Source organism: Neophocaena asiaeorientalis, unplaced genomic scaffold (genome assembly GCF_003031525.2).
Source record: "Neophocaena asiaeorientalis asiaeorientalis breed wild unplaced genomic scaffold, Neophocaena_asiaeorientalis_V1.1 scaffold401, whole genome shotgun sequence".
Classification (NCBI taxonomy): domain Eukaryota; kingdom Metazoa; phylum Chordata; class Mammalia; order Artiodactyla; family Phocoenidae; genus Neophocaena; species Neophocaena asiaeorientalis.
The window spans coordinates 347,295-371,232 of record NW_020174937.1 but is presented as its reverse complement, the minus strand read 5'-3'; the positions used below and the strand labels follow the sequence as shown (position 1 = coordinate 371,232).

General features: G+C 36.1%; 1 protein-coding gene across 6 annotated transcripts; it reads left to right on the top strand.

The window, feature by feature from the left end:
* On the top strand, positions 1-22,338 carry UBA5 (ubiquitin like modifier activating enzyme 5). Of its 6 annotated transcripts, none has more exons than XM_024761683.1 (13): positions 1-253; positions 350-579; positions 6,261-6,306; positions 6,753-6,842; positions 10,313-10,422; positions 11,269-11,355; positions 12,014-12,098; positions 12,881-12,985; positions 13,175-13,302; positions 17,365-17,500; positions 18,887-18,962; positions 19,383-19,489; positions 20,011-22,338. In XM_024761683.1, the coding sequence occupies exons 1-13, from the start codon at positions 125-127 to the stop codon at positions 20,092-20,094; spliced, it is 1,413 nt and encodes a 470-aa protein (XP_024617451.1). In that variant the 5' UTR covers positions 1-124; the 3' UTR covers positions 20,095-22,338. The 6 variants fall into 6 exon arrangements, with proteins under 6 accessions (XP_024617451.1, XP_024617450.1, XP_024617449.1 ...); XM_024761682.1 differs by having other exon boundaries at positions 6,753-6,902; XM_024761681.1 differs by having other exon boundaries at positions 1-579.
* The last annotated feature ends 1,600 nt before the right edge of the window (positions 22,339-23,938 follow it).

Below are 23,938 nucleotides of genomic sequence, written 5' to 3'. Positions count from 1 at the left end.
CCTATAGGGTCCGGTTCAGAAAAGGGCCCGTCAGGACCTCGAGCCCAGGAATAAAAGATCCTGGGGATTCTCCTGGCCGCCCGGTTGGAAAGGCAACAACGCAGGCCGCCGGCTCTGGACACTGATGACCCGGGCCCTGCTTCGGCCCGGGCGAAGAGGGAAACTGAAAGGGCTGGTTTTTCCTGGAGGGGGAACGATGATTGCAACGCACCGGAAGCGGCGCGCTGAGAGGCCCGCGGGAGCGGCGGAGACGGTCAGTCCGGGAGGCGCTGGGAGGGCTTCCTCAGGGTTGTGGGCTAGGAAGGCCGCCGCGAGGTGCCTCCTCACATACCCCTCGCGGGCCCAGCAGGCCAACAGCGTGGGGCGGCGGCGACGTCGACGGCCGGGGCTGGGAGCGCTGGCGGCCGGGGTCCCAGCCATGGCCGAGTCTGTGGAGCGGCTGCAGCAGCGGGTCGAGGAGCTGGAGCGGGAACTGGCCCAGGAGAGAAGTCGCCGGGCCCTGGGGGGCGGCGATGGAGGAGGCGGTCGGGCCCGCATCGAAAAGATGAGCCCCGAGGTGGTGGATTCCAACCCCTACAGGTGACCTGCGTGGTGGGTCGGGGCGGGGAGAGGGGCGAGGTCACCGTCTTCAGGTGGTCAGGAGTGAGGCGCTCCCCGCTGCTGTCCAGCTCACATGGCCTCGCAACTCCCTTTTCTTGTTCTGGGGTCCTGTTTCCAAACGGGCAAGACCAAATCTTAGTACTGGTGAAACGTGTTTTTCCTTTTCTTTAAAAAACCAACTGAATCAGCCATATGGTGCTGCTCCTGTGCTTGCTGAGGACACGTATTCAGTTAACTACCGCCCCTGCTTCTATTAGTCTTCCTCGCTCTAAGTAAAACTGAGAGTAAAAACTTTCAGAAGACACCAGATGTAAAACCCGCTAAGCATAAACTTGGGAGCTTCATAAAGTCTTCTGTGTTTCTTAAATTGGGGGCATGGTGGAGAGAGCTGGATTAGCTCTAAAACCATTGGACTTCCCCAGGCCTGTCTGCTCCTCTCCTTTCTTCTTTTCCTAAGATTTGTTAATTCAGCGGGCGTGCACTGTCACTTTCCCTCTTCACCACAACCCTAGGAGATTGCTACTATTATTTTATCCCCATTTTATAAGTGAGAAAAATGAGGCTTAGAGAGCTGCTGTGACCTGCCGCAGGTCATAGAGCTAACAGTAGCTAAAAAGGCCTGGACTGGCATTAGGTTTGTCTTACTCCAAAGTGCACATGGAACTGTCTCCCCAGTAAAAATAAATAAGCCATTTAGTAGTGTGGCTAAAAACTGGATAGTTTTAGAGTAGGTGAAACAGGAAAGATATTATTGTTGCTCTTTCTCTTCAAAGAGCAGGAGAGTTTGGATTTTAAAGAAGGGTTTTATTTATGACATATAAAGCCTCAGTGGAAGTCTTAGGGTGCATGTTTTTTTTTTTTTTTTACAATCTAAAATGCAGACCAGTATTTAGGCACAAAGATGTTAATTACAATTTTATTTGTAATAGAAAAACCTGACCAAAATTATAATTGTTCCATAATTACAAAAGAGTTCATTTTAATTCAAATTAAGTGAAATCATGCCAGATTCTTGCTTTTCTCTCATTTATATTACTACTTTTTTTTTTTTTTTTTTTGCGGTACGCGGGCCTCTCACTGTTGTGGTCTCTCCCGTTGCGGAGCACAGGCTCCGGACGCGCAGGCTCAGCGGCCATGGCTCACGGGCCCGGCTGCTGCGTGGCATGTGGGATCCTCCTGGACCGGGGCATGAACCCGTGTCCCCTGCATCGGCAGGCAGACTCTCAACCACTGCGCCACCAGGGAAGCCCTATCTTACTATGTTAAAAAAAATTTTTTTTTCTTTTAGTTTTGAGATATGAGGGGTTAACCATCCAAAATTTTTAGAGGTTGAATAAGCATGAATTGACATCTCTAATTAGAATGAGTGGGAACTATTCCATTTGGCATTCTTAAACATTTTTCAATTTTATAAATGAAAATTTTGAAATATTCCCTCCAAGAAAAGCAAAGGAATGTGGATCATATATTTATTTTTTAAAATAAATTTGTTTATTTATTTATGGCTGCGTTGGGTCTTTGTTGCTGTGCGCGGGCTTTCTCTAGTTGAGTGGGGACTACTCTTCGTTGCAGTGCATGGGCTTCTTATTGCTGTGATGGCTTCTCTTGTTGTGGAGCACAAGCTGTAGGTGTGTGGGCTTCAGTAGTTGTGGCACGTGGGCCTCAGTAGTTGTGGCTCACGGGCTCTAGAGCTCAGGCTCAGTAGTTGTGGTGCACGGGCTTAGTTGCTCTGTGGCATGTGGGATCTTCCCAGACCAGGGCTCGAACCCATGTCCCCTGCATTGGCAGGTGGATTCTTAACCACTGCACCACTAGGGAAGTCCGATCATATACTTAGAATCATCTTTCAGATATCATTTTAATGTGAGATAATTCCTTGACATTGTAATGACCACAAACCTAACATTCAGAACTCAAATTTAAACATTTATTATTTTCTATATTATTTGCACCATTTGTCTTTATTAAAACTGCTACTTAGGAGATGGCAGTTGTCACCCAAAGCTCTGCACTAGTACATGGAAATTTGATAAAGGTCAGCCTTAAGTTTTTGAATTGTTGTTCATTCAGCAAATATTTAGTGAGCACCTTTTCATCTCCAGCTGGATAATGTTATCTACCACTTATTATTATGCATAGACACTGGGAATACAAAGTAGACATGGTCATTTCCCTCCAGAGGTTACCAGATGCGTGTGAGATAGATAGAAAAGTAAACATGGGATTGCAATATGAATGGTAAGAAATATGATAAAGTATTGATACATGGTTATCAGAAAAAATATAGGAGAGGGATTTGTAGGTTTCTTACATCATTTTAATTGCATCAAGTGATACACTAGAAATATAAAGCCCCTGACCCTCAAAGACCTTTTGCTTTGGTTTGGGAGATTCACTGGTTGTAGAATAATGATCAACACAAGTAACTGTAAAATTGTGTGGTATGTAATATAATTAGAAGCATGTTGACTAAATGAAGAGGTGAGGAGAGGCTTTGAAATTAGAAAACCTGGTTTTAAATACTGGCTCAAAAACCCAGCTCTGAATAATTGTTTGCCATTTAGCTAATCTTGGGCAAGTTAATTAACCTGAATCTTTTCCCCCATTCATAAAAGGAGGTTGCATTCTTCTCAGCATTATATATAAAGATTAAAGAGAGCATCAAGGTAAAGATGGCAGATTGATCACAGGCATATATTATCACTGTCTACCCAATCCCACTAAAATGAAAGTAAAGGAGTTTTTAAAAAGGAATAAACCCCCACTGAAAAAAGAGGGTTTCTATAAGTAATTGAGGGATGGGTGAGTCCCTGTACTTAAAAGATTATAGTTAGACAGTTTTAGAATCTAGAAAAGGGATGGATGACTGATAACTGATTTAAAGGATCCAAAGAAATTGACTCTAAAGGCTGCAACCCAGTTTATACCACAGAATTCCCCAAAAGCTCAAGAATAGGCATAGTATTTCTAGAAGGGCTTAAGGTAGGGCTAAGAAAGATATGGCTGAAAATCTGTTGAAGAAACAACCCAGGTTCACTACTTCACTTTGGGGAGCTGGGCAAATGCCTCTTCTCTATCAGGAGAGAAGACTAGAGATTTACTCATTGGAGAGTAAAATAGAGGATTTATATTAATAATTAAAGCAAGCCTTCATACCTGAAGAAAGGGGATTAACTAAATGTTTACATACTGAATGCTAGGACTCCCAACCTTGTTCTTCCATTTAACACCCCCAAACTTACAGGCATAAAGACTTTTCAGGCTGGAAATTGAAAGATTCTTCTCTGGGGAATCTGAGAGCACCAAGAAGAGAGACTGAAAGACACTGACATTGTGGGTTTCTCAACTGATCACCCTACAGTGAAGCCCAAAGTCAAACAAGCAATGCCCACATCCTTGCCTTTATTAGTGTCTGGCTCTTAAATATGAGCAGAATAAAGGATGAGAGAAGCTCCTAATGTGAAAGAAGGAAAATAAAATTAGTTATTTGAATAGACTATGTAAGGGGAACACAACCCAAATATTATTATTAGTATCTTCAGAAAGGAAAGATGTTATATAAATGAAACAGGACAAGTTACTACAAAAAGAAATCAGATAATTGAAAAGAATTCTTGCAAATGGAGAATGATAACAAAAGTGAAAATCTCAATAGAAGATTTGGAAAATAATGTTGAAAGAAATCCAGAGAACAGAGCAGAAAACTAAAATGGTGGACAATAGGAGAAAGAAATTAAGAATAGAGGACTAGTCCAAGAGGTCCGACTTCCAAATAATAGAAGTTTCAGAAAGTCCAGGAAAAACAAACCAACCAAACAAGGACATCATCACATTATTCAAGGAAATTTCCCAGAACTGAAAAAACATGTTTCCTATTTGAAAGAGTCCAACAAGTACTCAGCACAATTGATGAGAATAGATTCACTCTAAGGGACATCATGAGATTTCAGAAGCTAGAAGGCACCTTAGAAATTTTGAAGGAAAATGTTTCTAACATAAATTCTATACCAAGTTAAACTGTCAACTCTGTGTGTGTGTGTGTGTGTGTGTGTGTGTGTGTGTGTGTGTGTGTGTGTAGGTGTAGCTTTCGACGATTATGTACCCTTCAATTTGTCATTTTTATAATACATTTCTAAAAATAGAATTTGGTAAAACATTTTTAAGACGTTTGGTAAATAACATTTTCAGACATACATGTTCTCAAAATTTACCTTCCTTGCACCCTTTACAAAGCTATGAGAAGATGTTCTTCCAACCATAGCAAGAGAATAAATTAAGAAATAATCTACAGCAGAGGCTCTCAAACTTTAGTGTGCATCACAATTACTTGGGGAGCTTGTTCAAACACAGATTGTTTAGGCCCCACATCCAAAGTTTGATTCGCTTGGTGATTATAGGGTGGGGACTCAAGAAATGATATTTCTAGCAAATTCCATAGGCCACTGATCCATAGGCCACACTTTAGAACCATTGAGCTCTAAGGTACCAGAAGCAGGAGATTAATACAGGATGAAGAATTGAAGAGAATTTGTAATATGATGAAGGGAGAATGCAGGATGGGAGCTATATGTGCAGTAAATGTGCACATGGGGACATGTCAGAAGATTCTAGTATATCTTTAAGAAGAAATTGCTAGAACACCTCATGTATATGACTGTATCTAGAGGAATTTTAGACAACTGGGGTTGAATTTGTGAAAATACATAGAAAAGTAAACATAAGAACAAACACAATTATTAACTTCAAGGGTGGGGATCATACAGGAAAGGGTAAATTCTAATATACTACATTGTCCAGTTGTGAACAGTATTAACATCTAACCAAAATGACCCTATAACAATATCAAGAGGCTGGTGAGATGGGAAATATTTGTGTTTAATGATAAAGAGTGAAATCTTCAGATAGTACCTAAACCTGAAAATCAAGAAATAACAGTGTTAGCATGTTACTTAGAGATATCCTGGTAACAGAGTTAAAAATGAGTGAGGAGAGGAAAATGGGGGTGCAGGCCAGAACACTGCTGAGTTTCCTAACAAGCCTAATAGAACTATTTGACTCTTAAAGTGTAAACTAATGGGGATTGTATGTATATGTGTATAGTTTTAAAGTATATGTATTTTAAAAAAAACCCTAAAATACTGAAGATAACAGACTAGCAGTAACTAGGTAAATACCTCTTAGAGTCCTTGGTATAAGAGGTGCTTACTGAAAGTAGACATTATCCATTGTGGGCAGAGGCAACAAGTGAATAGAATTCCAGCCATGAGATTATTCTGATGTTAAACATTAAACATTAAATTTGAATTAAACATTAAATATTTACATATACTAATAAGCATGGGAAAATGTTGAAATTTCACTTTGACCCATTCTCTGGAAACAACATTTGAGTCAATAGGTCTCAATCTTGACTGCACATTAGAATGTATGAGGAACTTTTAAAAAATCTTGTTGCACAGGCTACATCTTGGAGGGAGGGTATTCAGGCATCAGTGCTGAAGTAATTTAGTTTCATCTGGTAAAAATTAGCTGTAAGATTTCTCTCTCTCTCACACTCACTGTTTCTTCTCTCACAGTTTATTTTCTGTGATGATGTATGTTTACCTATATCACAATTAAAAGATTGTAAGCCTTAAAATATTTCTTTCCTTTGTTTTAAGCCGCCTGATGGCATTGAAACGAATGGGAATTGTAAGTGACTATGAGGTAAGATAAACCCTTCCAAGTTTTTGAAGATGATTTCAGTAAATGAAAATAACTTTCGATGGCATTTCCGATGAAGCATTATTATTTATTTATTTATTTTTGGCTGCATTGGGTCTTTGTTGCTGTGCGCAGGCTTTCTCTAGTTGCGGCGAGCTGGGGCTACTCTTTGTTGCGGTGTGCAGGCTTCTCACTGCGGTGGCTTCTCTTGTTGCAGAGCACGGGCTCTAGGTGTGCGGGCTTCAGTAGTTGTGGCTCCGAGGCTCTAGAGCGCAGGCTCAGTAGTTGTGGCGCATGGGCTTAGTTGCTCCACGGCATGTGGGATCTTCCCGGACCAGGGCTCGAACCCGTGTTCCCTGCGTTGGCAGGCAGATTCTTAACCACTGTGCCACCAGGGAAGCCCCGATGAAGAATATTAACCAATACATATATAATTTTGCATTTTACAGAAAATCCGTACCTTTGCTGTAGCAATAGTAGGTGTTGGTGGAGTTGGCAGTGTGACTGCTGAAATGCTGACAAGATGTGGCATTGGTAAGGTAAAAACATCTCTCTTTGTCTATCATTTACGGAACCCAATCACTTCTGGAGTAAATCAGGTACAAATTAGAATTTCTTTTCTTCTTACTGATGGCTTATTGATTTGTGGTGTATTTATTTATTTAATTTTTTTCTATCCCGGGTTTTTTTGTTTTTTAAATTGGGGTATATCCCCTTCCCCCCCCTCCCCCCGCATCCCACCCATCTAGATCACCACAGAGCACCAAGCTGAGCTCCCAGTGCTATACAGCAGGTTCCTACTAGCAGTTTTCCACATGGTAGTGTATATAGATCAATCCCAATCTCCCTATTCATCCCACCTCCCTAACCCCCCCTGCGGCGTCCGCATGTCTGTTCTCTATGTCTGTGTCTCTATTCCTGCCCTGCAAATAGGTTTATCTGTACCATTTTTCTAGATGCCACATATATGCGTTAATATACGATATTTGTTTTTCTCTTTCTTACTTCACTCTGTATGACAGACTCTAGGTCCATGATTTGTGGTGTATTTATTCAGGTGGTTTTTTCTACCCCAGTGGGTGGGGTTAAGACATAAACCCACCCAAAAGGAAGCTAATATTATTACTAATTAAACAAGGACTATCTGATTTTGTTCAGGAACTTTTCTGTTGGGATTTAAGTGTTTTAGACATACAAGTTTAGGAAGAAGGCTGTTAAATTGATAAAGTGTGTAGTGAAACACTGAAACATCCAAAAAAAATTTTTTAAACACAGTTTTTATACAAGACAAACTAGAAAGCATGTACCTTTCTTACTCTTGAATTTGAAATGGTGAATGCTCCAGATTTTTTTTAGCCCATACATTTCTTTTTTTTTTTTTTTTACTTTTTTCTAAAATTTTTTTTTTTGGCTGTACTGTGTGGCTTGCAGGATCTTAGTTCCCCGACCAGGGATTGAACACCCAGGGCCATGGCAGTGAAAGTGCTGAGTCCTAACCACTGGACTGCCAGGGAAGTCCCATACTATTTTCTAAAATTGATTTGATTGGGTAGGAAGGAGAAGTTAACTTTGTACCAGGAATCAGCCTACCAATCTTAGATTTGTAAAGCCAGAGTCCATGATGTTAGATAGATAGTGGTTGAATACATAAGTTTTCCACAATTGTATATCATTTTGCTAAACTTTGTGGACAAATGTTTGCTTTATCAATGCTTTTTAATATGTTGGTCCACTCCATGCCCCAAATTCTTAAAAGGAAGTGGTTTCAAAGTTGGCACTTATTTATCAATATAGAAAAGACAACACCAAAATACTAAAAATGTTTAACATTTTAAAGCCTTTCAAGAAGTTTATAAAAGCTAGCCAATAATTGCTTATACCTGACATATATGCCTTGGCTGACTGATCAAGGGTGGTAGAGATCATGGAGATTTGCTGGTCGCAGGTTTGAGTGTGCACTAGAATCACTTGGAAGGCTTATTAAAACAGATTGCCGGACTCTACCCCAGTGGTTTTGATTCTATAGGTTTCAGGTGGACCTAAGAATGTGCATTTCTAACAAGTTCCCAGGTGGTTCTGATGATGTTGTTCTGGGGACCATGCTTTAAGAACAGCATCACCTGGGAGCTTGTTATAAATGAAGATTCCTAGGCCCCACCCAAGACATGCTGAATCAGAATCTATATTTTAACAAGAACTCGAGGTGATTCGTAGGCATATTAAAGTTGTGGAAGTACTCCAGTATTTCTAACAAGCTTCAGGTGATGCTGACGGGGTTATCCCAGGCCCCATTTTGAGTAGCAAGGGTCTAGAACAGTTAGCAAATATTTCTGTAATTAGAATCACCTTGTATGTTTAAAAAAATTCTTAGGTTCGGACTGTACCACATAATAGGTTAATCAGAACCTCTGGGGTTGAGACCTACACATTTGTATTTTTTAAATACAGTGGTTCCAATGTAAACTCAAGTTTGTAAGCTAAGGATCTACATAGGTAAGTTTCAGAACTCTTTATTCAATATGTAAAACAGAGAAACAAGAAGCTGTTTCATGGGGTTGAGTAGGGAAGTGGAGGATTGGAGATCCAGAGCCCACTTCTTATCCCTGAAAGTTCTGGTATTCATGGGGCACACTGAATCACCAGATCTAGATCAACTGCCTTATTTTACAGATGAGAATACAGTCCTAAACAGTGAAAGTGACTTACCCAGAAGCAGATCTAATTAGTGACACGGTTACTACTCACACCTCCTGTCCCCAAATATAGGATTTCCTACAACTTACTCATAAACCAGCTATGAGGCCGAAACTCAAATTTAAAACTTGGCCTGACCTAATAAATATTGTTGACTTGAGATTAAGTAAACCAAATTTTGGAGACTCTAGGTAGGGTTAGAAAGTTTCATAGAGAGTATAAGTGATATCTTTTCTAGCAAAATACTGAGAGTTACCTATGTGTTGTTTTTATGGGCTGGGTAAACATTTTTTAGTTTCTGTATTGAGAAGAAAATCCCATTTTTGTTTTTATTTTTAGATTTAGGGTGCTGAGAATTATATTACAAAGTCACAGAATTTTAGATAAAGAAGGAACTTCGGGAACTGTATATCATTTTTACACTGCTTTGAATTATTCCATAGGTCTAGAGGCTCAGTTTTTTGTTTCTTGTTTTTTTTGGTTCTTTTTTCCATCACTGTAGATAAATTGCATTGCTCTGCTTTCAAGTTCATTGATCCTCTTTTTCCCCTGCAATGTCTAATCTACTCTTAGTCTCATCCAATAAAAATTTAATTTTAGATAATTAAAAAAAAAGGGACTGTGGATATACTTGGGTTCAACCTGTTCTTATTGATAAGAAATGGACCTTTCGGCCATTTTAAAGTTGTGTGAGTGTGTTTGACAAATGCTGTCATGCCTAAATATATAGCAGGAAACAACAATTAACTGATTGGTTAATAATTCTGTTTGGAATAATGTTTTAGCCGTGGCATGAGTATATATAGTGACTTATTCATGAAAGGAATTGTGTTATACTATGGTTTTAAGTTACAGCATTTGTTTTTATCTTATTTAAAAATTTCATTTATCTAATGGGTTCTTGGTTTTTAGCCAAACATTGGAATGAAGTAGGATTTTGGCGCAGTTTGTAAAAATTACAATGAAATGGAATGAACATTAATTTTTGAGCTAATCATTTAGAGAGGCAGTACAGTGTTGTGTTTAGGGTACAGATGCTGGATTGAGAATGCCTGAATTTGAATCCCATTTTTACTACATATTAGCTGAGTGGCTTTTGGGCATGTACCCTAGTTGTCTTATTTCTAAAACGAGGATAAGAGTACCTATATATTGTATGGTCACTAAATGAGTTAATATATGGCACCTAGTATTTCAGAATTAGTATTATTACTGTCAAACAGTTAAACCCATCAGGTGGAAAGCTGACTAGTTTGTTATTTTTAGTTTGTTTTTTGGTACGTTTTTCATCAGAATACCACTATTTTCATTTTAGTTGCTACTCTTTGACTATGACAAGGTGGAACTGGCCAATATGAATAGACTTTTCTTCCAACCTCATCAAGCAGGATTAAGTAAAGTTCAAGCAGCAGAACATACTTTGAGGTAAATGGAATACCAGTTGAAGGCAGTGAAATTGGTGAAATCTTCCTGTGTGTATTTAGTATGAGTTAAACTAACATGTAAATGCACCTGTATTCTCCTTTATAAAAATGCAGGTTTCACTTATACAAAAAGAATTTTCTTACCTCTTTGATCTGGGTTGGCAGCCTCTTTTTTGAGAGTAAATATTTTATGCTTTGAGAGCCATATGGTTTCTGTCAAAACTGCTCAACTATGCAGTTGTAGTAGCTGTAGGCAATATATCAATAAAAGTGAATGAGCACGACTGCTCCAGTAAAAACTTTATTTATGGACTCTGAAATTTAAATTTCATATAAAATTTCACATCATGAAATATTGTTCTTCTTTTGACTTTTTTGTTTTCTTGCAACCATTTAAAAATGTAGAAACTCTTCTTAGCTTGCAGAACTTACAAAAAAAAAAGGTGGCAGGGTGGTAGTCAGATTTGGCCCAAGAGCCAGACTTTGCCAACCCTTACTCTAGGACATTTCTTTGTGGTCCTAAACATATTTGCACTGAATTGGATAAGAAACAAAGAAGCTCTTCTGTCAGGCTGAACTGTAGCTAACAGAGGTAATAAAGGTTTAATTCCCAGCCACATAGATTGTGGGAATATTTTTGTAATCCTTCTGACAGTCTATGTATTTTGAACCTGGTCCTTGAAGTGGGACAAAAGAGGTAGAAGAGGACTTTGGATTTTCTTTGAGTGGCTTGAATGCCATTTCTCTAACATCTGTTAAATGATTTTTAGCTCTTTTAGTTCTTTATCTTGCTTTCTCTTACTGTTTTACTAGTAGTTTTTATAATCATTCCGTTTTTCCCTCTTAGGAACATTAATCCTGATGTTCTTTTTGAAGTACACAACTACAATATAACCACAGTAGAAAATTTTGAACATTTCATGAATAGAATAAGGTAAAATTTTATTTATGAATATTTTGCACAATGTCCAGCTCATTTTAAGTATTATTAGAAAATCTGTCAATGATTAATTAATTCACTGAGTTGGTATATATTTTGTTTTTAAAATAGTTTTAAAATTTTTTGTGTAATTTTTATGTATTGGGTGCTCAGTAAAAAACATATATTGTCCAAAAACTATAGTAACAACAAAATAAAAACACATCTAAAAAAACCTGTTATTATGATATAACAAGGGGCCTCAATTATGAGTTCTGTTATAGATTATACTTCTATCTGAAAGTGGTTTTCTGCAGACTAACACCATTGAAATATTCGATTGTATTCAGTTAACTTTATTACATTTACATTTGTAGTGAAACATGAGTAAAAGTCTGTGAAAGCTGATAGGGAAATGGTAACTTTTGTGAACAGATTTTATATTTTTTGCACCCTTTTACATCTTGTATAAGAAATACTGTAATATCATTGATATTATGTTCGTAATAGTGAATACTCAATGTATACTGGGTCTTTAATATTAAATGCTATGTTATAATTATACTCAAACATTTACTGAAAGACTAAATGTATTGACTGAACAAATAAAGTCTAATTAGAGTGTATTTTGTGTCCTGATTTTTTTCAAATAAAATTTATTTTCTTTGCCTAGTAATGGTGGATTAGAAGAAGGAAAACCTGTTGACCTAGTTCTTAGCTGTGTGGACAATTTTGAAGCTCGAATGACAATAAATACAGTGAGTATTCCTATTGTATAATGTGTTATATTCATGGATTTATCTATTTTCCTGTATATTCTGTCAGTATATATTCCGCATTCTGAAAATAGTTCTGCATTTAAACCCTTTGATAATGTGTTTTGTTTGTTTTTAATGTTCTCTCATCCTGTTTTTGAAATTTATTCTAATGTGACCTATCTACCCTTGTTGGTGTGGCATATATTTCAGTATCCTACTCTCTCTTATGCCAATAGAGCAAACTAAAACAGCAGATAATTCTGATGTACAATTTTTAAAATGAATGAATATCTTATAATACTGTCTTATTCTTGGTCGGCATTGGTTTTTACTTTTGTTGATTTATTTTAAGTAAATGTATAAATGTGTATAAATTGCCTACACACATGATTTCTCAAAACTAAAACTGAATTCTTTTTCTTTTGAATTACTGTGTTTTCAACTTTGCAAATGACATTTTGCATTTTTTTGTTGCTGAAATTATTTTAGAAAAATGAAGTTTTACATTAATCTAATAAGAAATCCAATAAACTATGGTTCAATTTAATTAGATATTTATATTGACTGCTTACCTGAATGCTATCAGTTTCTTTTTTAAGGAGAGTGGCGATTGCTAAGGAATTCCATTATTTACAACTTTCTTCTTTGTTTCTGAAAATTAATTTTTAAAAACTCTTTGTAATTCATTTAGTTAAACTCCAGTTTTTCATGAAAAGAACTTATGGTAAATTACTTCTTGCTTTTTTATGTTCTTTCTTGTGTTTTCACCTATTTCTATTAAGGCTTGTAATGAGCTTGGACAAACATGGATGGAGTCTGGGGTCAGTGAAAATGCAGTTTCAGGGCATATACAGCTCATAATTCCTGGAGAATCTGCTTGTTTTGCGGTATGCGTGATTCATTTTGGGTTATTATTTTTCACTGTTAAGTACTGGAGTTCCTAGGGGCATTGAAAATGTTTACAATTCGAAGAAAAGACCAAACTTTGAATGAATTTGATGGAATATTATTTGGAATAACTTACACTTTTTTCCCTTTCTTTTGAAATATATTTTCTTTTATTCTTTTTCATGTAGTGTGCTCCACCGCTTGTAGTTGCTGCAAATATTGATGAGAAGACTCTGAAACGAGAAGGTGTTTGTGCAGCCAGTCTTCCTACTACTATGGGCGTGGTTGCTGGGATCTTGGTACAAAATGTGTTAAAGTGAGTGAAGGATAATTTTTCTGAATAGTCTTGTTTGCTTTTGACAAACATTTCAAATATTGGAATGACTAGCTAAGTATTTAATTTGTTCTTTTAATTTAGTTTTAAATACACATATTAAAAAATTTTATGTATAATATGTGTATACTTTTATATATAAATATATTTAATTTAAATATATATTAATTAATATTATATATATCAACACACATATATTTGTGTTACTCTCCATTTGGCATAGTTCTTGTTCAGTGGTACTTGTATATTTATTTATGAAGCATTAACCAAATGATTTAAATTTCTGCACATCTGGCCAAAGGGTGAAGACCCATAAATACACTTGCTTCCCCTATCTTGGTTTAACATTTCTAAAAATAATATGAATGTGATTAAACATTAACTAGGGTTATATCTCTGCTATCCGTAAACAGATACCCAGCAACTGCACCATCTAAACTATAACTAATAAAGACAAACGTTTCTTTAAAGCTAAAATTAATGTCATAGAGATTTTGTTTTGTTTTGTTTTGTTTTTTTGCGGTACACGGGCCTCTCACTGTTGTGGCCTCTCCTGTTGCGAAGCACAGGCTCTGGACGCACAGGCTCAGTGGCCATGGCTCACGGGCCCAGCTGCTCTGCGGCACGTGGGATCTTCCCGGACCAGGGCACGAACCTGTGTCCCCTGCATCAGCAGGCGGACTCTCAACCACTGCGCCACCAGGGAAGCCCTGTCATAGAGTTTTTGAACCAACTCATACTTTATGAAAAGCAGAACTGCTTTAGTTGTGCCTTAACTCAGGCCATTTTTTCCCCTCACTTTACAATGTTAATAAGCTTAGTTATGTTTCTTAAGCATCCAATATAATAAGAACAAATTTCAGGGCTTCCCTGGTGGCGCAGTGGTTGAGGGTCCGCCTGCCGATGCAGGGGACACGGGTTCGTGCCCCGGTCTGGGAGGATCCTACGTACCGCGGAGCAGCTGGGCCCGTGGGCCGTGGCCGCTGGGCCTGCGTGTCCAGAGCCTGTGCTCCGCAACGGGAGAGGCCGTGGCGGTGAGAGGCCCGCGTACCGCAAAAAAAAAAAAAAAAAAAAAAAAAAAAAAAAATGCAAAATGTTACAGGTAAGAAAAAAAAAAAAAAAAAAAAAAAAAAAAAAAAAAAAAAAAAACCAAATTGCAACATGTTACAGGGAGGCACTCTAATATCATTTATCAGCCATCAGCAAAGAAATACCAGAATACATAAGAACTCTCAAGGCAACTGTCTGGGGCTGTTTCAGATGAGACAAATAGCCTGTCAAATTTCAGTAGGTCTTAATCTAAACACAACATTTTACAGTATGTTATGAAGAAGGGGAAAGAAAATCATGGCTACAAAGTATTCTCTTACCAATGTGTCATATCTAGCCAACCCTCTATTGATGGACATTTAGGCTACTTACAGATTCTTTTGCTATTATTAACGGTGCTGCAAAAAGCATCTTGCATATATCTTTGTAGAGTAGATTTTTGTACAGTGTGAATTTTTAGAAGTGGAATTGAATTTCTAAGTTTATGCAATACTTACTTTGACAGATATTACTAAACTTCTCCTTCAAAAGGATGGTACATTTCCATGACAGTGTGGGAGTACCTGGTTTGTCCACATCTTTGGTAACATTGGGTATCATCAAACTTTTTTTTTTGAAGTATAGTTAATTTACAGTGTTGTGTTAGTTTCAGGTGTACAGCAAAGTGATATATATTCTTTTTCAGATTCTTTTCCATTATAGGTTATTACAAGATACTGAGTATAGCTCCCTGTGCTATACATTAGGTCCTTGTTGTTAACCTATTTTATATACAGTAGTGTGTATATCCCAAACTCCTAACTTATCCTCCTCCCTCCTCGCCCCCCTCCCACTATCCCCTTTGTTTTCTATGTCTGAGTCTGTTTATGTTTTGTAAATAAGTTCATTTGTATCAATTTTTTAGATTCCACATATAAGTGATATCATATGATATTTGTCTTTCTCTGTCTGACTTACTTCACTTAGTCTGATAATCTCTAGGTCCATCCATGTTGCTGCAAATGGCATTATTTCATTCTTTTTTATGGCTGAGTAATATTCCATTGTATATATATATACCACATCTTTATCCATTCATCTGTTGATGGACAAGGTTGCTTCCATGTCTTGGCTATTGTAAATAGTGCTGCTGTGAACATTGGGGTGCATGTATCTTTTTGAATTAGAGTTTTCTCTGGATAGATGCCCAGGAGTGGGATTGCTGCATCATATGATAACTCTGTTTTTAGTTTTTTAAAGAACTTCTATTCTGCATAGTGGCTGCACCAATATACCTTCTCACCAACAGCGTAGGAGGGGTCCTTTTTCTCCATACCCTCTCTAGCATTTATTATTTGTAGACTTTTTGATGAAGGCCATTCTGACCAGTGTGACGTGATACCTTATTGTGGTTTTGATTTGCATTTCTCTAATGATTAATGATGTTGAGCATTTTTTCATGTGCCTATTGGCCATCTGCATGTCTTCTCTGGAGAAATGTCTGTTTAGGTCTTCTGCCCATTTTTTGATTGGGTTGTTTGTTTTTTTGATATTGAGCTATATGAGCTGTTTGTATATTTGGAAATTAATCCCTTGTTGGTAGCATTGTTTGCAAATATTTTCTCCCAGTCCGTAGGTTGTTTTTTAATTTTTTTTATGGTTTCCTTCACTGTGCAAAAGCTTTTAAGTTTAATTAGGTCCCATTTGTTTATTTTTGTTTTTATTTCCATCACTCTAGGAGACAGATCCAAAAAAATATTTCTGTGATTTATGTCAAAGAGTGTTCTGCTTATGTTTTTCTCTAGGAGTTTTATAGTATCCAGTTTTACATTTAGGTCTTTAATCCATTTTGAGTTTAGTTTTGTATGTGGTGTTAGAGTCATCAAACTCTTTTATCTTTGTCAATTTGATAGGTGAAAAATGGGTATCTCATTTTAATTTCCAGTTGTGAAAAGGGTTGAGCACTTATATTTTTCTGTGAATTGTCTTCTCACATCCTTTGCTCAGTTTGTCTTTCCTTGTTGTATATTAAGAACATGCATTCGCAGATTTTTTCCTTTTGTTGTTTATCTTTTGTACATGATTTTTCAGCTTTTCTATAAGCTTCTAAAAGGAATCAGATTTGACTGGAAGGGAGCACAGGGAGCTTTATGGCATACTGGAAATGCACTATACAGTCTGCCCACCATTTCCTTGGGTTCTGCATTTGTGGATTCAACCAACTGTGGATCGAAAATATTTTAAAAAAAAAATTCCGGAAAGTTCCAAAAGCAAAACTTGAATTTGCCACAAGCTTCCAACTATTTATATAGCATCTGCATTGTATTTACAACTATTTACATAGCATTTACATTGTATTAGGTATTATAAGTAATCTAGAGATTATTTAAAATATATGGGAGGATGTGCACAGTTTATATGCAAATACTATACCACTTTATATAAGGGGCTTAATTTTGGTATCCTGTGGGTGGGGGGGTGTTCTGGAACCAATCTCCCATAGATACTGAGTGCCAACTATATTTTGATCTGGTAGTGAATATTACATGGGTGAATACTTTTGTAACATTTTATTGAGATTTAATACAAATTTAAGATTGTAAACTTTGCAGCAAGTTATATATAAAAAACTTTAAAAAATTAGATTTAGTACCATATCTCAGAGATTTTTAAGATACACTTCTGCCACACAACTTCTGTGAAATTAATATGCTTCTTAAAGTTGTTGACATGTCATAGTTTAATTGGCAGCATTTTATCTTTATTACATGTTCAAAAAATAATAGTGCATTCTATGGTTGATGAAATGGAGTAGCCTTTCTTCACTGCATTCATTCAAAAAAATCTACTATAAGCCAGGCCCTGTAAACAAGATAAGAAATTTGTTTGCTGGGTTGCTTGTTACAAAAATCATTACCTTCTTTAAAGTCATTTTTTAAAAAGTCAGTTACTTTTTTTCTAATACTTTTATGGTTTTATTTCTTTAGTTAAGTCTACTTTGATTTGTTTTTCTAGGTTTCTGTTAAATTTTGGTACTGTTAGTTTTTACCTTGGATACAATGCAATGCAGGATTTTTTCCCTACTATGTCCATGAAGCCAAATCCTCAGTGTGATGACAGAAATTGTAGGAAGCAACAGGAAGAATATAAGGTATATGTCAATGTGTCACAATGCATGAGAGATCATATTGCATAGGACAATAACTTAAAAAAGAAGAAAAAATTATTTAGATTTGGAATACAAGGTAAATGGATTCTGGATTTTTAAAGGTTTAATTTATTCACCATACTTTAACATGAAAATTCTGTTCAAAGTCCTTTCTTGTTTTTGGTAAGATAAAACTGTCTGAATTCATTAAAAAAATTTTTTTTTAATTTTAATTTTTTTAAACTAAAATATACTTGATGTATTGATACAATATTATGTTAGTTTCAGGTGTACCACATAGTGATTTGACATTTGCATATATTATGAAATAAGTACCATGATAAGTCCAGTTATCATCAGTCCCCATACAAAGTTATTACAATATTATTGACCATATTCCTTATGCTGTAAATTTTATCCATGACTTATTTATTATATAATTATAGGTTTATACCTCTTTATCCCCTTCACCTGTTTCACTCCCCACCTCCCCTATGGCAACATCATTTATTTTCTGTATCTGTGAGTCTCTTTTCATTTTGTTTTGTTTTTAGATCTCACATTTAAGTGAGATTATATGGTATTTGTCTGACTTATTTCATTTAGCATAATACTTCTAGTTCCATCCATGTTGTCACAAATAGTAAAGATTCTTTTTTATGGCTGAACAATATTCCATTGTATATATGTACCACATTTTCTTTATCCATTTATCTGTTGATGGACATTTAGGTTGCTTCCATGTCTTGGCTGTTGTAAATAGTGCTGCAGTGAACATTGGAGTGCATATATCTTTTTTTTGTTTTGTTTTGTTTTTTTGTTTTTTGTGGTATGCGGGGCTCCGGATGCGCAGGCTCAGTGGCCATGGCTCACGGGCCTAGCTGCTCTGCGGCATGTGGGATCTTCTCAGACCAGGGCAAGAACCCGTGTCCCCCGCATCGGCAGGGGGACTCTCAACCACTGCGCCACCAGGGAAGCCTGCATATATCTTTTGAGTTAGTGTTTTTGTTTTCTTAAAAAAAAATGCCCAGAAGTGAAATTGCTGGATCATATGGTAGTTGTATTTTTAATATTTTGAAGCACCTCCATACTGTTTAGTGGCTGCAACAATTTACAATCCCAGTAACAGTGCACAAGGTTTCCCTTTTCTCCATATCCTCACCAACACTTGTTATTTGTTGTCTTTTTGATAATAGTCATTCTGACAGGTGTTACCTCATTTTGGTTTTGATTTGCATTTCCCTGATGATTAGTGATATGTGTCTGTTAACTATCTGTATGTCTTCCTTAGAAAAAAGCCTATCTGAATTCTTGGTTCTGATCAATTCTGACTGATGTTTCAGAGAACTGAAAATGAGTAAAAACACTGATACTGTTTGATTTCTACAGAAAAAGGTAGCAGCACTGCCCACACAGGAGGTTGTTCAAGAAGAGGAAGAAATAATACATGACGACAATGAGTGGGGTAAGAATTGTTTCATAAATTGAAATGGCAGCATAAAACAATCTTTTATGGGAGGGAAACTGATTATAATTAAGATATACAAGTTTTTTTTTTTTTTTTTTTTTGGGGGGGGGGGCCCCTCCCTTTTTTGTAAGTTTTTTTTTTTTTTTTTTTGCGGTGTGCGGGCCTCTCACTGTTGTGGCCTCTGCCGATGTGGAGCACAGGCTCCGGATGCGCAGGCTCAGCGGCCATGTCTCACGGGCCCAGCCACTCCGCGGCACGTGGGATCCTCCCACACCGGGGCACTAACCCATGTCCCCTGCATCGGCAGGCGGACTCCCAACGACTGTGCCACCAGGGAAGCCCGATATACAAGTTTTGAATGATTATTGCTCATTAAGTTCCTTAAAAACTGTTTTAAGATCAAGTTTAACCTTACAGGTATTGAGTTGGTATCTGAGGTTTCAGAAGAGGAACTGAAAAATTCTTCAGGTCCAATTCCTGACTTACCTGAAGGAATTACAGTGGCATATACAGTTCCGCAAAAGGTACATCTAAAATCTGTTTACCATAAGTAAATATAAGAGAAAATTACTATTTATTTTCTTTCATCTTCAACCTATTTTATAATGCCAATGCAGTATTTCCTATTTTAGGTGTTTTACATTATAGGCATTAAGATTTGTGAAAGAGAGAGTTATTCAGTGTTAATATGGAAATACAGGCACAGCACAGTTTAAACTGTTTGAAAACATAGATGTAAAATCGTTTTGCTCACTCATTTGTGGATCAAGTGAAATAGATTTTGATTAAATGACAATACCATTTTTTTGGTATATTGATAAGTTTTAGCCACAATATCATTTAAAAATACCACTTCTGTAGAGATATCAAGAACATTGAAATTACTGCTTGTCTATCCTAAAAATTAGAAGGCATATTTATTAAAGAAATTGTACTTTGTAAACTTCTTGAACATGGTTAAGGCTTACTGATTATATGTTCCTAAGCATTAAGAACTTTATTTAACTGGTTATTTTTTCACCATGTTTCCCTCATTTATGGATAGCAAGAAGATTCTGTATGTGAAGTAACAGTGGAAGATTCTGGTGAAAGCTTGGAAGACCTCATGGCCAAGATGAAGAACATGTAAATAATGGACTGGCCTGTATTTTATTTCCTGTGTCTAAACCTGTTCCCTAGCAATTAAAAAGAAAATCATTTAAAACTGAGAAAACTTAGGGCAACATCAGTTGATGTATAATCTTCACTGAATTGTTATACTGTTTAAAAATGCTGTGACTGTTGCTTGTTACTCCCCCCCACCTTCAACTAAATCAGAAAACTCTCCTAAAACTCATGTTTCATTCTAGTAAGAAAACTTCAAAGGATTATTGAAGGCAGTTATAAATCTTATTTAAAACTCAGCCATTGAACTATTTTGGCCTTTTGGGAGGGGTGGGAAGAAAGGACCAATTTGATTTGCCTGAGGCCATGGACAACAGAATAGTGTGTGGTCAAATATAGGGAAAGGACAAGAGGTACAACCTATTGATTAGAGCCAGCAGGCATCTACTCATTGTGTTTGGAATTGCTCTCTACAGGAAAACTGCCCACTACTACTAACTTGAGCAACAATGAATTTCAAATAGTAAACCTATAAAATAAAAACATCCTTTCAAATGTTTCCTGATGAAACACAAGCTGAAATACAGTCATTGGAAAAGTTTGTAAACCTTTGAATTATATATTCAAAACAAGACAGAGGCAAATAAGAGGAAGCTTTCTTCATGGATAGACAGATAAAGATATTTTCAGGATGTACAAATTATATTTCTGCACTGATTAAGAAAAAGCATATCATCTGTGGAACATATATCTGAATCAGTGTGCTTTATTGAACAAAAGATAAATTTAGGCTAAGATCATCTAAATTATACCCATCATATGGGCTACCTTCTAATACTTTATTTTATTTAAATTTGATTCCGTGGGTAATTAGATATTGGCAAAGGTTTGTCCTCGTTAACAGACAATAAAAGAGGTCTAAATTGCCTCTGCAATGACTGACATGTATTTCTTCACAGGGAAGAGTATATTTTCCCTGATCGTGACCACTAAATCGTAATTTGATAAACTGGTTTTCTCTGGATTTTGCACACAAATAATGAAGACTTAGAGAACCTTGTTTGAAATAAATTCCTAATGGTTTGGAGACTAATAAAGACACATGCATGTGTAACCATTATCTGTAGGCTGGTACTATGCTAGTCTCCTATTTTGATGACTTTTTTGCTCTGAAAAGATATAAATGTCTAAATTCTATCTCTAGGAGGAAAATGTCATTAAAAAATTAAAAGTGCATTTCCCACTTGTAAAGTAAAATTCTAAAAATAATTTCAGAAAGCCCCAAATATCAAATATGTTTAATATATTAGCTTTGAGATTTTAGCATACTGTGATTCTTATGTTTAGAGTGATGTCAGGAAAGTATGGGGATAGTTTTTCTAGCCTTGAAACATTTACGTTGCCTTAGTAGGTCATTTGTTGTTTAAAATTTTCGTGTAGTCATCTGTAAAATAACTTTTCTAGTTTCTAGAGATGCTTTGAATTTCAAAAAAGAAATGCAGTCTTTCTAAGTCCCATTCCTTTGGTATACTAATTTGGTACCTCTGGTACACTAATTTGGTAAGGCTTTTACTTATAAGTTTATATAGTTTGATAAATAGCTAGAATCTACTATCCTTTTTTAAAAAAATTTTTATTGGAGTATAGTGGATTTACAATATGTGTTAGTTTCAGGTGTACACAAATTGAAACAGTTATACATATACATATTAGAACCTGCTATCTTCTAAAGACCTTTTATCTGTTCTTAATTTGGCACTGTACCCTGTTGGTGTCTTATACTGTACCAAATCTTATCTAATTTTTTTGTCTTATATCTCCATTAAAGTTATTATTTTAGCAGAAAAAATCTGGTAACAAGTATCTTTTGTAACCTAGAGAGCTCTCTTGACAATCTGTATGCCATGAAAACTTGTATATGTAGGCAGCTATGAAAAATTAATCATCACTGGATTTTACATTACTAAATAAACCCATAGTGCTTGACCAGATTTATAACACTATTGTTTCTAGTGTGAAAGATGAAAACACTCCCAAAATTGCCTTAGCACAAAGGCTCTAAATTACAGTAAAACAATATGTTCAACTTTAATCCCTTGTTAATTGTTAGTGGGAAGTTAATTTGTGGTATTACTCAAATGCTTTATGTAAATAGTAAAAAAAAAAAAGTAATGTAGTATGCGTTTCTTTATGTAAAATTACTCCCTGAATACCTATAAACACACTGACCAACCCAAAAAGGTAATAAACATTTAACAATATTAATGAAGCTTTGACCACCCCATCACATGTTTTATTAATATTTTTCTTTCTGTAAAGTATTAATGAATGAAAATTAATTATAACTACCATAGTTTGGAGCCTACCAATTCCGATTTATAAATGTCTGAAAGCTACATTTTCCATTGTGAAAGGTGTATATTAATGTGCACATAATTATCCTATTTGAGTACCTCAAATACAAAGAAATGACTGTCTCAGCTATTTTTATCTTTTTAAGTAGGCATTCTACATGAAAACATTTGAGTTGATAGTATAATTAGACCAAAATATAGTCCTTTTTAAAAAATATAGTCTTAAATTATATTTAAACTTAAACCTTTTGAAGTAGTCATCATCCCCCAACAAACTTACCATAAAGTCACTTTGAATAATATAAGTTTTCATTTTTTGTATATTTTTTAAGTCCAAATTTTATAGGAACAAAGAAAAAAATGCATATTATTCTTTTGCTATTTTTTCCTTTTTTCAGGGTTCTTCTAAAATATTAATCTCAGATTATTTCCTAAAGTTTAAGGCATTTAAATTTAATATATTACTTATAGTGTGTTAAATTTCTTATACCACTAAATAATCAAATTTTAAACTCTAAAAGATTAATTCTAAAATCAATGTCTGGTATATTTGAATTCAATTACTTTGTGCCTTTCACAGCTGGTATATTTGTGAATTCAATTACTTTGTGCCTTTCACAGTTGGCCATAACCAGAAAGATGTGTTATGGTTATATTTATCTTCTTTTTTACCTCTTGAATTTCTCCCAGAAGGGGGAAGAATTATGCTCATTTTGTAAGATCCTACCTCATTTCTTTTAAGTCACCACTCTAGTGCCTTAGAATTAGACCACTGTTTCTCAAACATATGTGCATATGAATCTGGGGAGAGGCTGTCTGAATTAATTAGCTCCCATGTGGCGCTGATGATCCTGGTTCACAGACCACCTTGAGTAGCCAAGCCTTAGAGAACATGAACCAAAATCCTGCGGAGTCACTGAAGCTCAAGTTGAGCAAACTACTCAGTGAATACTGACAACATTCTAGTCTTTTTTGTAATGTTCAACATTTTTCTTAATTATATAAATATAATCCTCTTGTATTATTATATTATAAATAAAAGACACATTTTTCATTTTCACCAAGAACTTTATTGAACATATTCACCCTTTTGTTCCACTACCTTCTGCCATTTTTCAGGCAACTTCATAATTCCATCTTCCCAAAACTTTTTATGTTTTTGAGGAAAGAACTATTCCAGGTGCCTTCTACAGTCTTCCAGGGAATTGAAATTTTTTCCATTACAAGAATTTTGTAAAGACTGAAATAAATGGAAATCCGAAGGTGCAACGTCTGGCGAATACAGTGGGTGAATCAGAACTTCCCAGCCAAGCTATAACAGTTTTTGCCTGGTCATCAAAGAAACATGCAGTCTTGCGTTATTCTGATGGAAGATAATGTGTTTTCTGTTGACTAATTCTGGACGCTTTTGATGGAGTGCTGCTTTCAGTTGGTCTAACTGGGAGCAGTACTTGTTGGAATTGTTTGGTTTTCTGGAAGGAGCTCATAATAGAGAACTCCCTTCCAATCCCACCA

Bases quoted from the DNA above. Each gene is read 5' to 3' on its own strand.
- UBA5 (XM_024761680.1), top strand. From the start codon at position 125: ATGACCCGGGCCCTGCTTCGGCCCGGGCGAAGAGGGAAACTGAAAGGG. The intron at 10,423-11,268 runs GTAAATGGAATA...TTTCCCTCTTAG, and splicing joins GCAGCAGAACATACTTTGAG to GAACATTAATCCTGATGTTC. The intron at 18,963-19,382 runs GTAAGAATTGTT...TTAACCTTACAG, and splicing joins ACATGACGACAATGAGTGGG to GTATTGAGTTGGTATCTGAG.